Source organism: Ambystoma mexicanum, chromosome 1p, assembly GCF_040938575.1.
Source record: "Ambystoma mexicanum isolate Mex_15411 chromosome 1p, UKY_AmexF1_1, whole genome shotgun sequence".
In the NCBI taxonomy this organism is placed as follows: domain Eukaryota; kingdom Metazoa; phylum Chordata; class Amphibia; order Caudata; family Ambystomatidae; genus Ambystoma; species Ambystoma mexicanum.
Genome location: NC_090921.1, coordinates 453471290 through 453487125, shown reverse-complemented (window position 1 = coordinate 453487125; position 15836 = coordinate 453471290). Strand labels below are relative to the sequence as shown.

At 44.8% G+C, this 15836-nt stretch overlaps 1 protein-coding gene across 6 annotated transcripts in view; it reads right to left on the bottom strand.

The window, feature by feature from the left end:
* Window positions 1-15836, bottom strand: part of LOC138572668 (single-stranded DNA-binding protein 3-like) — a 1217622-nt gene that overhangs the window by 88686 nt on the left and 1113100 nt on the right. For all 6 annotated transcript variants that reach the window (XM_069649275.1, XM_069649276.1, XM_069649277.1 and 3 more), the window contains one exon: window positions 4043-4078. In XM_069649275.1, the coding sequence (XP_069505376.1) occupies window positions 4043-4078 (36 nt within the window). The remainder of the gene's footprint in view (window positions 1-4042; window positions 4079-15836) is intronic.

Sequence of the window (15836 nt, the reverse complement as noted above, 5' to 3'; positions counted from 1 at the left end):
TGGAAGTGCTCTGCCGCTCTAGTTAAGACCTCATTTAGAAGGGGCTGGTTAACTACTGGAGAGTCAGTAACCTGTGGTTTCTTGCGGACAGGAGAGTCTTATATCGTAGACTTCTGCCTCGTCTTCCTCCTCCCCATCTTGGCCCTCGTCATCTCCATAATAATTGACGCCTGTTTGGTCGTCCAATATTTCTATGTCTGGATCCTCACTATATTGCTGGTAAGGTTGGATGTAGTAAGGGTCTGAAATCAGGCTCTGAGTTGGAGTCCCAAACTGAGGTCTCTTATTAGGAGGCCGAGGGTCCCTGGATCCTGAAGGAGTAGCGTTGTCAGGGGTACTCTGATAACAGAGGAAATGATCTGGGTTTTTTCCGTAGAAATCAGCCAGGGAAGACATCCTCCTCATTACCCTATCTATGTCCTCACTGCTCCATTCTCTGGAGCTGGGGATGACAACCTCCTGTTGAGGTTCCTCTTCTATACCCATATCCTGAGGAGTGGGAGGGATAGGTTTGGGTTTAGATACAGGGACAGGGGTCTTGGATCTATCCTTATCTGAAGACTTGTGTACCTGGGGTGCAGAAGTTAAGTGTGATGACTTTTTCTGCTGTTTATCCCCTTCCCCTTGAGTAGAAGAGTGTTTTCCTGATGTTTTGACCCTATCTGAACCTTTTGACGCCTGGCGTCGAGATTCGGGGGTGTGAAGGGTAATCTCTGAATCTTTCGAGTGTGCACGTCGACCTTTCGGAGGCAGGCGCCGGACGGGCTGCCGGAGCCGACTCTAAGCGTGCAACTTGGGGGTGGAGATCGGATTTGTCATCTGACGGATACACCTCCGTGACTTTGGGGAGCGAGGCACTTTTGGCAACTGTGGACGGTTGCCGTGTGTCGTGCGGCGATCTGGACCTGGAATGCCCAGAGGACACCGATTCTGTGGACTGCTCTCTATGTGCCTCCTTTATCCGAGAACTCGACACGTGTGTTGAGTCTCGGCTGACCTTAGTGTGTTTAGGTGTAGTAGTTTGGGTAGCGCTTGTGTCGCTGGGTGTGGTCCCCATAACTGCCCCGCCGGGCAATCCTCCGAGGTCACGGACTAGCGTTTGGGTGTCTTTAGACGCCCCTGTGCCCTCGCCATCCGAAAGTGATGGCACCCCCCACTTCCATGGCCTCAAGATGCCTGGCATGGTGGGCCCAACGTTTAGTGGAGCGGTCCTTTAGTGTTGTCGCCTTAAACAGGCTACAAGCTCTGCTGTTAGCTTCGGGGTGGTCCCTAGGCAAACAGAGATTACAGGTGGCGTGTTTGTCAACCCAAGGGTACTAAATGGAGTACTCTCTATATGTCACCTTATGGCAGCGGGCTAGTGTATGTAGGAAATAATAGTGAGTATGTTTCCACCCCCCCCTCTCCCTACTTGCAGGGCCAGAGGCCTTCCGAGGCCCAAAGTCTGCCGTTGCAGTCTCGACGGTTGTTTTGTTTTTCAGACCGGCGTCGATCTTCAGATCTCGACGTGGGAGTGAAAGAAAGGGGAATTAAATATGATTTTTAGCAAAATGGCTGAAAGCCAGGGAACTCCGCAACAATGCTTCCGTCAAGTATGGCAGAAAAAAACAATCTGAGGGTCCTACACGCGTGAGGGATCATGGGTACAGTGGACGTCACACTAGGGATAGTATTACTGGCACGCCATGTGTCGATGCCCATTTTCGAGTTTCGAAAAACAAACTAATACTCCGCAGCTTCCACTAGATGTCGGCCTATGCACAGCATGTGAGCTAAGCAGATTCCACAAGCCTCAGAAATATATATATATATATATATATATATATATATATATATATATATATATATATATATATATATACACACACACACACACACACACACACACACACACACACACATATATACACACACACACACATATATATATTTTATATATGAGAATGAGAACCAAAGGAGCAATTGAGCATAATTGCATACTCAAAGAGATGGCCACTGCGGTACACAAAATTGCAAAATTCAAAAATAAAGCATCACCCAAAAACGAGGGTTGCAGAGTCGGCATTTATTTCCTCAAACACAGAACACAAAAAAGACCTACGTTTCACTGTTTCCACAGTTTAATAATGGAACTAACCAAGAAAGGAGGCCTGGTCTATATAGCCCACAGTGCAAGAAATAAGACTCCCATATGTCTTGCTTCAGTGTTGTAGTCTTTCCAAAACATCAAGGAAAGACCAAACCAATATAAAATAGTGCTTGAAGAAAGCAAAACAATGCATTGTGCTATACACAAATTAACTATTTCACATTCAAAAATACATCAAGCATGTTTACCCATGTGAAAGAGAAAATATCTGTTGCGATTTAGATTGTGCTATCGGATTTCTGTTAGGAAAAATCCTGCACTCTATTTTGTACACAACTATTATACAGAAGCATGGCACTTTAAACCCTTTACGTGCCATTACAGTGCATGATGCACATACATGCCAACAAGGTGGATGACTCCTTCCCAAAAACATAGCTTACAATAACTTTAAATTGCAAGACAATTGCACCTACCAATAAGATTCATAATGCGTAAGCAGAAAAGTAAAGTTCATACATGTATGTCTTATAAGAGATGTAAATTGTGTACATGTTATGCCTCCTCTGCCTATAAAAACTCACATCAAATTAAAACCCCACTTTAATGACAGTTGTCCTACATATAGGATGTGTTTTTCATGACTTTACATGAAACAATTATACGCTAATTTTATGCCATACACTCACACGTCACACACTCATAAGCCATACACTCATACTCCATATACCCATACACCGTAAATCTGACACATTAAATGCCAGATGCTCACATACCAAACACTCATCGGCCACTCAGCCTTCCCATACACATATCCCATACAGTCAAACCACACACTGCAAAGCCATATAAGAAAAACACAAATAAAATACCAGAAAACCTTCATAAATAAAGAGCTAAGGTTAATTGAACAAGTAAACTTTACAAAGAGTACGAATAACAATGTTAAGGTACAAACACCACTACAAATTCAACCATGAAACACTACTACATACTACTACAAATCCAATGTTAACACTTGCTTGAATATTAGGCAGGGTATATCATACCATAGTTGAAGTGAGTGACTTAAGGTTGTATTTGCAGTGTTATAGTGTTTATACTTCAAGTGTTATGGTTGATAATATAACACGTGTTTGTACCTTATCCTTGTTATTCCTACTGTTTGTAAACTTTACTTTTCATAGATTAACCATATGTTTTTATTTAAATGCTTTTTTATTGATATCTTTATAGATACATTATGTATCGAGAGACAGGGAGAGGGCAAGAGAGGGTGGGATGGGGTGAGGAGTTGGGGGCTGGGCAGAGGAAGGTGGGCATAGGAGGGGATCTTCCCATTAAAAGAAAAACAAAACCTGTTTTGACTACCAAAATTCGGTAGAGCAAAATAACCACTGAAAAAGTTGCATCAACAAAGCCAAACAGCCTGTCACCTAGGGGGATATCATACATCCCATCATTTTAGGGGATATATTACAGCCGTCACTTTAGGCAACATCATACAGTGCAGCAGGTGAGGGTATAGCATGCAACCTGTCACCATGGGGGTTATCATACAGTTAACCACTTTGGAAGGATAATACATCCCATCACATTTAGTATACTATCACACAAGCTATCAGCTTTAGCAGGATATCATGCAGGATGAATCTTTTAGGACGACCTCAAGCTGGTGAACAGTCGGTGTTGGGAAGGAAGGTATAACAGTGGTGCAATGTAGTGTAGTTCCCATTTCATCTACGCAAGTTAATCCATCCACAAGCTCACTATCAACCTCATAGGTTAACTGAGAACCGACAAGCAAAGTCTAAGCTAAGTAAGACTTTGCATATCAGACATACTTATTTTTTCTTCCACCATTAATGGCGTGAGATATTTTAAGTATTCGTTGCAACATTCCATGCACTAGCGCATCCGTGTCATCAGCGGCGGGGGAAAAGGGGCACTTACCACATAGTTCCCTGGCGACGATGACGAATATGCTATCTAGATTTTAGAAAAGGAGAGAAAAAAGAAATGACCAATTTTAGAGTCAGATATTTCAGCTTTTAATATAGATTAGTAATAATATTTCGTGGGTTGAATTTTTTATTGCATGGACTTGATAGCTTAGTGAGTTTGCCTCTAATTCGAATAGTGGCAATGGTGGATGATGTGGCCATGTGACAAGAATCTTGGAGTGAATTGGGTACATCTCCCTTGTGGCACATGATTCCACATGGGCGCGGTACAAAATGCACACCAGATAGCTTTCGCTGTTCTACAGTAATGCCAATAGTGAAAAAAAGACTGGCCCAATCCTTTAAGAAATACTATTTTTGAACCTAAAAGACCCAATTGATTCAACCAACATTACCCACATTTGGCACGCATGTTTACTTAAGTACAAATGAGTGCCAAAGGGCTTGTAATGCCGCAGAGTGCCCCCTGTCGATACGAGCCACAAAAACAACAGTAAAGTGCAGTGTAACATAAAAAGTAAGTCTGACCAGTGGATAAATATGTAGAGAATAAAACAGCGCTGAAGCAAGAGCAAGAAGGGCGTAGAATGGGAGAACTAAAGGCAAGCAAACAAGAGGAAAAGAAATATAGAAAAGGTCAGCAGGAGAGACAGAAGAGGAAGTGGACGAGGAAGAGAGAGCAAGCGAAAGAGTGATGTTAGGATGAAACTCCCAGGCAGGCCGAGGGGTGCTAGGAGTTCGCAAACTCAGACCTCATGGAAGGCCCAACTCCTTCCCTTCCCAAAAGGAATGCAGCCTCAGATAGACAGCAAGTTCAAACTGCGGTTTATTACAGTCAAAACCAACTGGGATCAGCCTGAGGAACAGGCCCCTGGAACTTCTCCAAATCTCTGGCTCGCAGGCCAGTTTTGTAGTGCTATGTCGTCAGCATGACATCACAATCTGTGTCCATCTCCAGTAAACCTATCGTGCGAGTGGATTGGGCTCTGAGTGGTAGTTCTGCTATAGCCGTCCCTATAGCTGTTAGATTATTGTCTCTTCCATGTCAGATGGCTGGCCTGGTCCATCCCCAAAAATGCTACTTTTATAATGTTGCAATGTGAGGGACTGATCATTGGTCCGTGCCCGTTGCTACCCACCCCTAGGGTCCTGATCTATGATTGGTCAGAGCTGTCGCTCCCAGGCCATCCTTTTGAAGGTAATAAGAACAACTATGTGTCTGAATTGTAACGTGTGTGAACCACCACAGACTATGAGAGTGTTTGTTCTCATCATTCAGCACACAGCAGGCCCTGTCTCACACGGTTTGCTCTTCTGTTTGCTCTGAATTCAGCTCAGCTTTCACTGAGACGGTAGTGGCCTACTTGTAATTTACCTGAGCCATGGCGTGGTACCTAGCCTCGTCATGCTGCTCTATAGTATCCATATGTTAGTTGTGTATGGTGCGGTCAGGTTCCTTAGGTGCTCCTGAAGTTCCATAGAGTTAATTTCATATAAGCATATGCAAGCATTTACACAGGATCTCTTGCTTCTTGTGGTTTCCACGTTGCTGCAGTCAAGCGAATGACAAAATAATAAAGGCAAAGACAGTATGTATATGTGACTGTCCTCTAGGTTATAGAACTGTAGGCAAGTGTTCATGTATTTGGGTGCGTGATTATGTCCTGATGTGCGGATTGCACATGTGCTTCATGTCCAACTCTGCTATGTCGTGGTGTCTCGAACAAGAGTACGTTCCTCTGCATTTTAATCGAGGCTGCAATTGAAGTGTCCTTAAGGGCATCCAGAGGCTCCTCATCCACTCTAGTCAGTGTCTACTTGCCCTGCGCTGTAGGTTTGGTGGAGTGGGTACCTCTCCTCGTATTTGTCAATCAGAGGAGCAGTGGGGATCGGTCCCGAATGGTACGAACGGTCATGATTCCTTCGGCTCTTCTTCCGAATGGCGTGCCTGGTGGGATGGGAGGCAGGGGGATTTCGGCTTCCCCTCTTCACTGACAAATACAGTGCACAAGGGAGAAGAACACACACAAGAGAGGAAATGGAACACTGAACGAGAGCTGGGCCTGTCTGGGAATTCGGCCCTTTGTCCCTGTCCAGAGATTTTTTTAACTTTAAAAACCCTGCCCCGGTTTTGGGGAAAGGGAGTGTGACAACGTCACTCTGCAACAATTATTCAACTCAATTAACTTCATAACACTTTCATAATTTTTCCATCAAAGGTTGGGCTCAAACCCAAGTCCTTTCTGGTATGTAAGGAAGGCATGGTATCAAACAGTGAAGACAGACAATTGATCACAGTTTAAGTGTGTTTATTGAACTTCAATGAGTTGGTAAAATGCCTATTTTAACCTTCGCACACACTCTAGCTTCTTGGCCACGAGGTAACAGCTCAGAACATAGGCAATAGGGCCTTCTGCCTAAGTCTCTCTCACAATAACAGTCTCTTAATGCAGAGGGCCTGATGTAGCAAAAAAACCATAAAAGTTTCCCTCCTTCGGGCTTGGACCACGGGTTCTCCTTGTCTGGGCTCAGACCCCTTTTCTACAATGTTCACAATTTGGTCTCCCTCGTTCGGGGTCAGACCATGGCACCCCCTCGTCCGGGCTCAGATCCTCTTTTCATAGCAGAATCAAAGACTTTTGAATGGGCAATGGGTTTTGCTTAAACCGTTGCAGGACCACTTTGGTTCACTTCACACAATTTACACTTCACATCGATCTGCTTTAATTTCCTTTCATCAAGATACCGTACAGAGACCTTCGATTGAGCACATTCACAGTGCCGGACCACTCCGTCAACGGTATCTTATCTTTTCTTCTAATTTTCAAATATTCACCAGCAATTTAGCTTCACTCGCATCTTTCACCACACGCGTTTAACAATGTTCCCTCCAGCGCCCACTTTACAATGTTGCTGCTTGCAACCTTGACTTCAACCCAGACCGTGCTTCCCAACTCACCAGCTGTGTTGTTCTCTGTTGCGTCTTTGTTCTTGGAACCAAGGACAATACCACAGCATCTGCTGTTCCTCCCCGCCTTGGTCAATTACGCAGGAGGACCCTCGATATCTCTGACATACAATACAGGATTCTTTAGCCTCGTTTCCTGATCTTACGTTTTCTGCCTTGAAGGTTTCTTGAAAGTAATGGCTTTAACAAGGTCAAGGGTGTTGCCTCTTGTGCCTGGCCATCTTTCTCCCCTCGTTCAACTGCCAACTCGAAACTACTGTACCTTGGTGTGTTTTGCCTCGCTGTGCTCTCATGCTCTGCCTTTTATCCGTGTGAAGAACTGTAATGAAAGACAGGTATGAGTGATTTTGGATAATTGCCTGAACTCCCCATACCATAGTATTGTGACAGGTCATGTACACGGCTCGGGTGTGTTTTCTCCGGGAGTGGGCAGTCCATGAGAAAGTGTTCATGCAGAAAAGGGCGTTTTGGGGGTGGGGGGTTGAGTTTCTAAATATCCCATCTGATAGGAAGGGATTAAGGTGTTACAGGGAAGAGAGGGATTCCGCGTCTCACCATCGGGTGTCCTACTCCCACTCCCCGAGGACTCGTCACCTAGATGATCCTCCCGCACTGGCCCACCCCCAGGTCTGAATCCAAAGGTGATGGCTGCGCCCTGGACACCTGAGAGAGAGATCCACGGAGACTAGCGGGTGAGACACCTTCGGGTTTCTCACAGGAACCTGCCAAGACATTAACTGGTAATGCCACAGTGACCGGCTCAGAAACAAATTAATGGCAGAGCCTGCAATACCAATCGGACTAAAGGCTCATTTAAAAGGCCAACATTCAAAGCTTAAACTGCACAATTTGCAATATATATTTTTTATATAAAGGGAGCAGTGCTGGAATAGTATGGGATGAGGGAGATGGTGGGACAGGGGGTTAAGTCAGCATTATGATGGGGAAAGGGCTACGAGGGGCTAAGGGTAGTTCTTTTATGTTGTTGGTATCCCGGTTTTCATCTTGAAAATGTGTTTACTCAAGCTGGAGAGTGGGGGGGCACCAGAGATAGAGAGAGAGATAGAGAGAGAGATAGAGAGAGAGAAAGAGAGAGAGAGAGAGAGAGAGAGAAATACACACACACACACACACACACACTGGAACACCGAAAGAGGGCTGGAAAGAGAAAGAGGAGGGGAACACCAACGAGAGGGAGAGCGCAAGAGACGTAGGACTGGCTCCCAGTGACCTCTTTAAAAGATGCTCCATTCATGTTTTTTGGTGCTGGTCACTGGTCCATTTTAAGCACCTAATCTGACCAACAGACGTGGTGTGTTTAAAATGAGAAACCATAGACCAAACGAGGCCTCATTTATGTAAACCATGTTAATGAAATCATGCCACTTAAACCATTAACACACAAATGGCCAGCAAGCTATTTCTGCTGAATGAGGAGAACTGGACATGAAGAGACCGCCAGCTTCCACGCCATTTTACGTGGAATACTACTTGTAATTTGCACCCCGGTGATGCTGATTGCAGATTCTCGGCATTCATGCAGAGACCTTTGCAAAGGATCCACAATTTGCAGAGAGGCCCAGTTTTCTCTGTGCTGTGCAGCTGCATGGCAAGGAGCGAAGGGAAATGCAAAAACCTTTATTTTCAATTCTACACCACTGTCCCACCTGGGAAACCATATGTGAGGCAAAACACAGCCTTGCAAATGAAGTGCAGGGAATAGAGTGCAGGGAATAGAGATTGAGCCCAGAGCAGTAAATGGAAATATTTTTTACTGTTTACTGGCTGATCCGTCTTCTCCCGGGGTAGGGTTAGGGAGAGGGCAGAACGGTGGGGAGGGGGTGCAGGGCTGAGAGATGCAAGCCCCAGTCAGATCATGCAACACAGCAAATCTTAATAGAACCCAGACATGTCATTTGCATAAAAGCAAAGAGCATTGTGGGAACCTAAAAATGCCCACAATTTCAAATTCGAAACATGTCTGATAGTGATTCAGCAAGAAACTCTTAAGGAGTAATGGAAGTTGGACTCTGCTATTATTATTAGTCCCACGACTCACCCCAACAAAAAAATGTCTGTAAATTACAAGAATATATACCAATTTAGACATCTGCTAAACAGTGTGTGAGGCTTTGGCTGTTTCTGCATTCAGTCTCCCTCACCGAATCTTCCTGAAGGCAGTCACCGACAGCGCTTTGAGGCCATACCAATGGGAAAAGGTCCTAGACAAATTACATTACATATCTCGGTACCAATTTCGGTTGCGTGATATTGTATGTAAATATGTGCTCTGTAATGTGCTTTGGATTAAGGCGCTATATAAATAACACATCATTATCATTATATCTGGGTATTTCCTGGGTCAGCACTGCTGCCGCAAGACAAATTTTGCCAGAGCTCTGCTCCATCTTGTTCCTGTCCATTTACTACCCTGGCTGCGCTGAGTCATGTGCGACTATTCCACAGAATTCTATGTCAAGACCGGAGGCTCTGATTATGCTTACTCTTCAACTTTACTGTTCAGCAGCAAAGAAAACATTTCCAAAGAACATGAATACAAATTTATAAAAAACTACAATAACCATGTTTTTTGAACATTTGTAGTTCATTTCTATTGGTCTCCAACTGACCACGTGACCATTTCTAAACCAATAAAACAGTCCTCAATGAACAAATACTCCTGTCCTCTTTCCCTTCTTCCTCTTTCTTTGCTGCTCGGCAGCGAGTTAAGTACTTTCTTCTATATTTAATAGTTCGAAATCTGTGTATGCATGTTTATTTCACTTAGTGTGACGCGTGATGTTTACGATATCAGGCGGAACATTTCCGCGACGGAAAGGCGGCTCTGAGGAGCGGCGACCGCGACGGGGCTGGTGCTCCGGCGGCCGCAACGCCGGCGATCCGTCATAGAGGGCACTATATAACGGAAGAGAGAGCGCGACGGGACCGCGTAGTTCCGGCGCTCTCTCCTTCGTTATATTTCGTGTGTTTGGATTCAGTTCAGAACGAACGTTGTGTGATCCCAGAGGGAGACTCTCGGATATATATTGGATTAAGAGCAACAACAACACGCATCGCTCGAGCGTAGCGTCCTGTTATCAGCTCTACAGCGCCCCTGCAGGCAATACTCTGTCACCGCACCATAAATCGGGCACAGTCCCAGGTAAAACCTGTAAATTTGAGATCTACTCCTATATTTGGATAAATTATACCAAGGAAATCCTGGTATATATACTTTTATATATATTTGAATATATATATATATATATATATATATATATATATATATATATATTATAATTATATATCATATCATAACATTTTGCCCCAGGGCCTGGGAATCATGAGTTCCTCTAGTGATGAGGGGAAGGCTGGGGTCAGCCAAAAGAGGAGCCATTCAGAAATGAATGTTGTCTTCCAGAAAGCCCTGGGGGCTTCTCTGGGACATAATCCGCAGCAGATAGCGCTGATGGAGGATTGGCTCAGACTATCCCAGGGCCTGGAGGCGGATAAGAGCCTTAAGGCTCGAATGAAGACAAAAGGGGGCAGTAATTTAGCTCGCAGGGCGGATGAAGCCCACTCCCCCCCGAGCACTCCACCTAAAAAGAAAGGTGGCAAAAGAAAGAGAAAGGGTAAGACGGTGCCTCGCAGGGGACGAGTATCATCCTCAGATTCCTCAGAGGAGGGCGAGAATGACTGGGAGGAAGAATACCCCGATGAAGAGGAAGTGTTATCTATATCCTCCTCAGACGATGATCAGGAAGCGTTAAAGAAAAGGAAGAAAGAGGAGGAGGAGATAGCAGATGAAGGGGATTTCGATCCAGAAACCCTGATCCATCCCAGATCCTCAGAATGGGAACCTCCCAAGAGGATTTCAGCATATCTAAAGAAGCGCCTGAGAGCGCCATTAGCCAAAGAGGCGAGAAGCAAGATGAGGGCGGAATGCCCCAGACCTCTTCTCCCTGAGGGAGCGGCGGACACGCCGGTAATAGATGAAAAAATGATAACTTTTATGAGTAAGTTTACCAAAGATGTGAGGAAGGGCCTGGACAGATCCTGGCGTTCGTGTCAGGACAAGATGTTGGATATGACGGGGCCCCTCACAAAAATTCTCCAGATGGGAGAAGAAGCGAAGACGAAAGGAGAGCCGATTGACCCGGCAATCCTTATCGGATGGACACAGAGGGCGATATGCATGTTAGGAAACGCTAATCATGCTATTACGACAGAAAGGAGGAGATCGTTACTAGTGAAGATTGATCCAAAATTGAGTGAATTGGCCTCCTCAGAATCTGCCACTTCGGCAAAAGGGAAATTGTTTGGGGACTCCTTCATAAAGGAGCTCACCAAATTTGTAAATTCATATGCAGCTTTAGACAAAGCTCAAGCCTCCCTTAAAAGAGTGTTCGGGAGACAGATTTTTGGACGGGCCAGCAGAGGGAGGGGTCGTTCGGCTGGCCGGTTCCAATACAATCGATCCTATCATGACAGATCACAATGGAGAGATTATGAGGAACGCAAACAAACACCGTTCTTCCCTTCGAGAGGTAGAGGAAGAGGCAGAAACTGGCGAGGTGAACGTCAGCAGAACAATCCAGGTGAGACCACCAATCCCAGGCGTAAATACCATAGAAGTGGGTGGGAGAACCGCCCAATTTTTACAGAATTGGTTGAACATATCAGGGGATACCTGGGTGATTCAGACTGCGCAGGGTTTTTATATAGATTTTCTAGACACACCCCAGCAGGAGAAACCACCAAAGGGAATAGTTTTGAACAGAGGAGACAAAATATTGTTAGAAAGAGAGTTGAGAGGTTTGGTAAACAAAAAAGCCATACGTCCAGTTTCAGATCAGTCAAAGGGTTACATAAGCAATATGTTCCTAGTAAAAGGGAAACACAAGACAAGACCAATAATCAACCTGAGAGGTCTAAACAGTTACGTGGCATACAGACACTTCAAAATGGAGGGGATACACCTACTAAGGGATATTCTACTTCAGGGAGACTGGCTAGCCAGAATAGACTTGAAGGATGCATACCTGACTATTCCCATAGCAGAGGAACACTGCAGATTTCTGAGATTCATCTGGGGAGGAACGACATGGGAGTTTCGATGCCTCCCTTTCGGACTGGATTCAGCCCCATGGTGTTTCACCAAGATGATGAAACCAGTAGTATCACACCTCAGAGCTCAAGGGATACGACTCATAATTTATCTAGACGATATATGTCTGATGTGCCAGGAGAAGGAAACACTGGTAGGACAAGTGCAATTAACAATAGAATTATTAGAAAACCTGGGCTTCATTATAAATTGGGAGAAATCCAGCTTAATCCCAACACAGAAGATGGAATTCCTAGGGTTCATAGTGGACTCGGATCAAGGAACCCTGAGTTTACCCATTCACAAAGTGAACGAGATCAAGAAACAATTGAGACACACACTAGCAAAGGGAGAAATATCACTGAGGGACATAGCGAGATTGGTGGGACGCCTTGCGGCTTCAATTCAAGCAATCTTCCCGGGGCCATTACATTACAGGGCACTCCAGAGATTGAAGATATATCACCTCAGAAAGGGCGCTTCATACGAATCAAAAGTGAACATCTCACCAGAAGTGAGGGAAGAGTTGAATTGGTGGCTCATTCATATGGATGCATGGAACGGGAGAGCCATATTTGGTTCATCCCCGGACCTGATCATAGAATCAGACGCCAGCAGATGGGGCTGGGGAGCCCGTTGCGGGAATCTATCGACAGGGGGCAGATGGTCAGATCAGGAGACGAATCTCCATATAAACTGTCTAGAATTACTGGCCGGATCGTTTGCAGTCAAATGCTGGACACAAGAGAGAGTTCAATGTTGTGTCCTTCTAAAGATGGACAATATCTCAGCAGTCAGATATATCAACAGGCTGGGAGGGACAAAATCCAGAATTCTTGCGGAACTAGCGAAGGAATTTTGGGAACTTTGTCTGGAAAGAAGAGTTTCAGTGAGAGCAGAATATCTGCCGGGCCAACAGAATGTAGTGGCCGACTGGAATTCCAGATACCTCAGAGACTCCAGCGATTGGAAACTGGACGAGAGGGTGTTCCAGGAACTAATGTCTCGGTGGGGTCCATGCCAGATCGATCTTTTTGCATCGAGGTTGAACAGACAATTACCCCGATTTTTCAGCTGGAGACCGGACCCGGAGGCAGAGGCGATAGACGCTTTCCTGCAATTCTGGGGCTATCAGAGGAACTATGCATTTCCCCCGTTCTCCATGATAATGAGGACCCTTTCTCAGGTGAGACGTCAGAGGGCATCACTAATCCTAGTAACGCCAGATTGGAGAGGTCAGGTATGGTTTCCCAGTCTTCTGGAGATGTCTTATCAAAACCCACTGACCTTACCCAAGGGAGAATTAATAATACGAGACCCCAGAGGTCTCAGTCACCCTTTGGTGAGGTCAGGAGGAATCAACCTGGTAGCGTGGGCGATTTCAGGGGATCTTGGATTAGGCCAGGACTATCGAATGAGGCTGAGAACATCATCAACGAATCCTGGGCCCCCGGAACACACAAGGCTTATAGATCAGCATGGGCTAGATGGCATAGCTGGTGTTTGGAGAGGAACATACATCCCGATGGAACGGATGTAGTACATGTAGCAAATTTTTTAGCTCAGATGGCAGCGCAAGGTAAAGCTTATAGAACCATTAACACGGCCAGGTCTGCGATATCGGCTGGACATCCTAGAGTTGATGGACTAGCGATTGGGGAACACCCATTAGTTTGTAGACTATTAAGAGGAGTAAAAATGATTAAACCGCCTAACGAGAAATATAGTGAATTATGGGATGTAGATAAGGTCCTGAGACTATTTTTGACATGGCCAGATAATCAAGATTTGACACGTAAAGCAATTTCAGGTAAATTAGCTATGATTTTATGTCTGTTAGCATGTAAAAGATCGTCTGATATCAGAGCACTGGAGATTAATAGGCAGAGTATGTCCCCCAATGGAGTGACCTTCCTCATTTCGAAGAGGACTAAGACAGGTTTGAAATCTATTTCATATGAGGCTTTTCCAAATCAACCAAAATTATGCCCAGTTAGATGCATAAAGGCATACGAAGATATGACGAGGGAAATAAGACCGCAGGGGGTAACTCAACTATTAATAGCGATTTGTAAACCTTTTAAAGCGGTTAGACCGGCGACCATAGCCAGATGGCTTAGGTGGGTGATGGCAGAAGCAGGCATAAATATTGAGAAATATGGCGCTCATTCAGTCAGAGGAGCGATAGCTACTAAGGCATATAACATAGGGGCTAGAGTAGAAGACATCATGAAATCGGCGGATTGGTCGAATGAATCGATTTTTAAGACTTTCTATTTTAAACCTTTAGAAAGTGCAACATCGTTAGTGGTAAGTAAGCTTTGAACAAGCATAATCAGAGCCTCCGGTCTTGACATAGAATTCAGATTTTCCACACATTCGTTACAGAAAGTCATAATTCTATTAAAGACACGGAGGCGAAGGATTATCCCACCCGATCAATCGTAAGAATGAGATGTTTACATAACATGTTTCTGATATCATTATGCAAAAAATCGTTTAAGAGGTATAATGAATATGATGATGTTGCTAATGTTCAATGTTTATACAAGTTATTACTAGATGTGGTATTATACGATTGACCCACCCTGTACTCGATTTATAGTCACTGTTATAAATTATGTTTTTCTCTAGGGACGATGTCAGATGGCAAACAGATGGGAAATTGAGAATGGAAGAGAATATCAAAGACGTACAGAACTCATCCTCGCAGAGTCAAAGAAAGAGGAAGAAGGGAAAGAGGACAGGAGTATTTGTTCATTGAGGACTGTTTTATTGGTTTAGAAATGGTCACGTGGTCAGTTGGAGACCAATAGAAATGAACTACAAATGTTCAAAAAACATGGTTATTGTAGTTTTTTATAAATTTGTATTCATGTTCTTTGGAAATGTTTTCTTTGCTGCTGAACAGTAAAGTTGAAGAGTAAGCATAATCCTTCGCCTCCGTGTCTTTAATAGAATTATGACTTTCTGTAACGAATGTGTGGAAAATCTGAATTGTCATCTGTGGGGTCTGCCAGTGGTGCTTCTCCCCTACCGGTCCTGAATCCGTGAGTGTGGGAAGGAGCCATTGGCAGGAGGGAATCTGGGAATGTAGAAAGTTGTTTTCAGAGTATTTCTTCCTCACATCTGATTCGCCCACAAGAGCGACATTTTTAAGTGACATTTCTGAAAAGAAGACTGCTGCCCCTTTCACTGAAAACAACACTGGCCGATAATGAACCAAAAGCTGATACATAAGTCTGTCTGTCAGAGGCATCAGGAGCAGGTAAATGAAGTACACACCGGGCCAGTGGCACCTCTGCAGCGGGGCAGCATGTGAGTGGAAGCGGATAAGAGTTCTAGCTTGGTGTCAGCTCAGATGCAGTGCCCCAAAAGATCTTGATTGAGATGTGCATTTCATCACAACCCACCCTCAAATGCTCCAGAGCACTGTCCACCTACCAAGTGCAATGAGCCTTCAGGTGGGTCCCATTTTGTTTGACAGAAGCCATTGACAACTTGGAGTTAGAATGGAACGTCTGGCAACATGGGGATATCGAACCAATAACATGAAGGAACCAATAACATGAAAGGACCAGCAGGCCTATGGCGGGTCCCCTTCCATGCCTCCTGTTCCCGTAGAGACCTTCACAGCCTTACTATGCTCTTCCTGTGCTATTGCTCCTCCATCTCTGCCTGGCCAGCCCTTCCAAAGTTCCCATATTT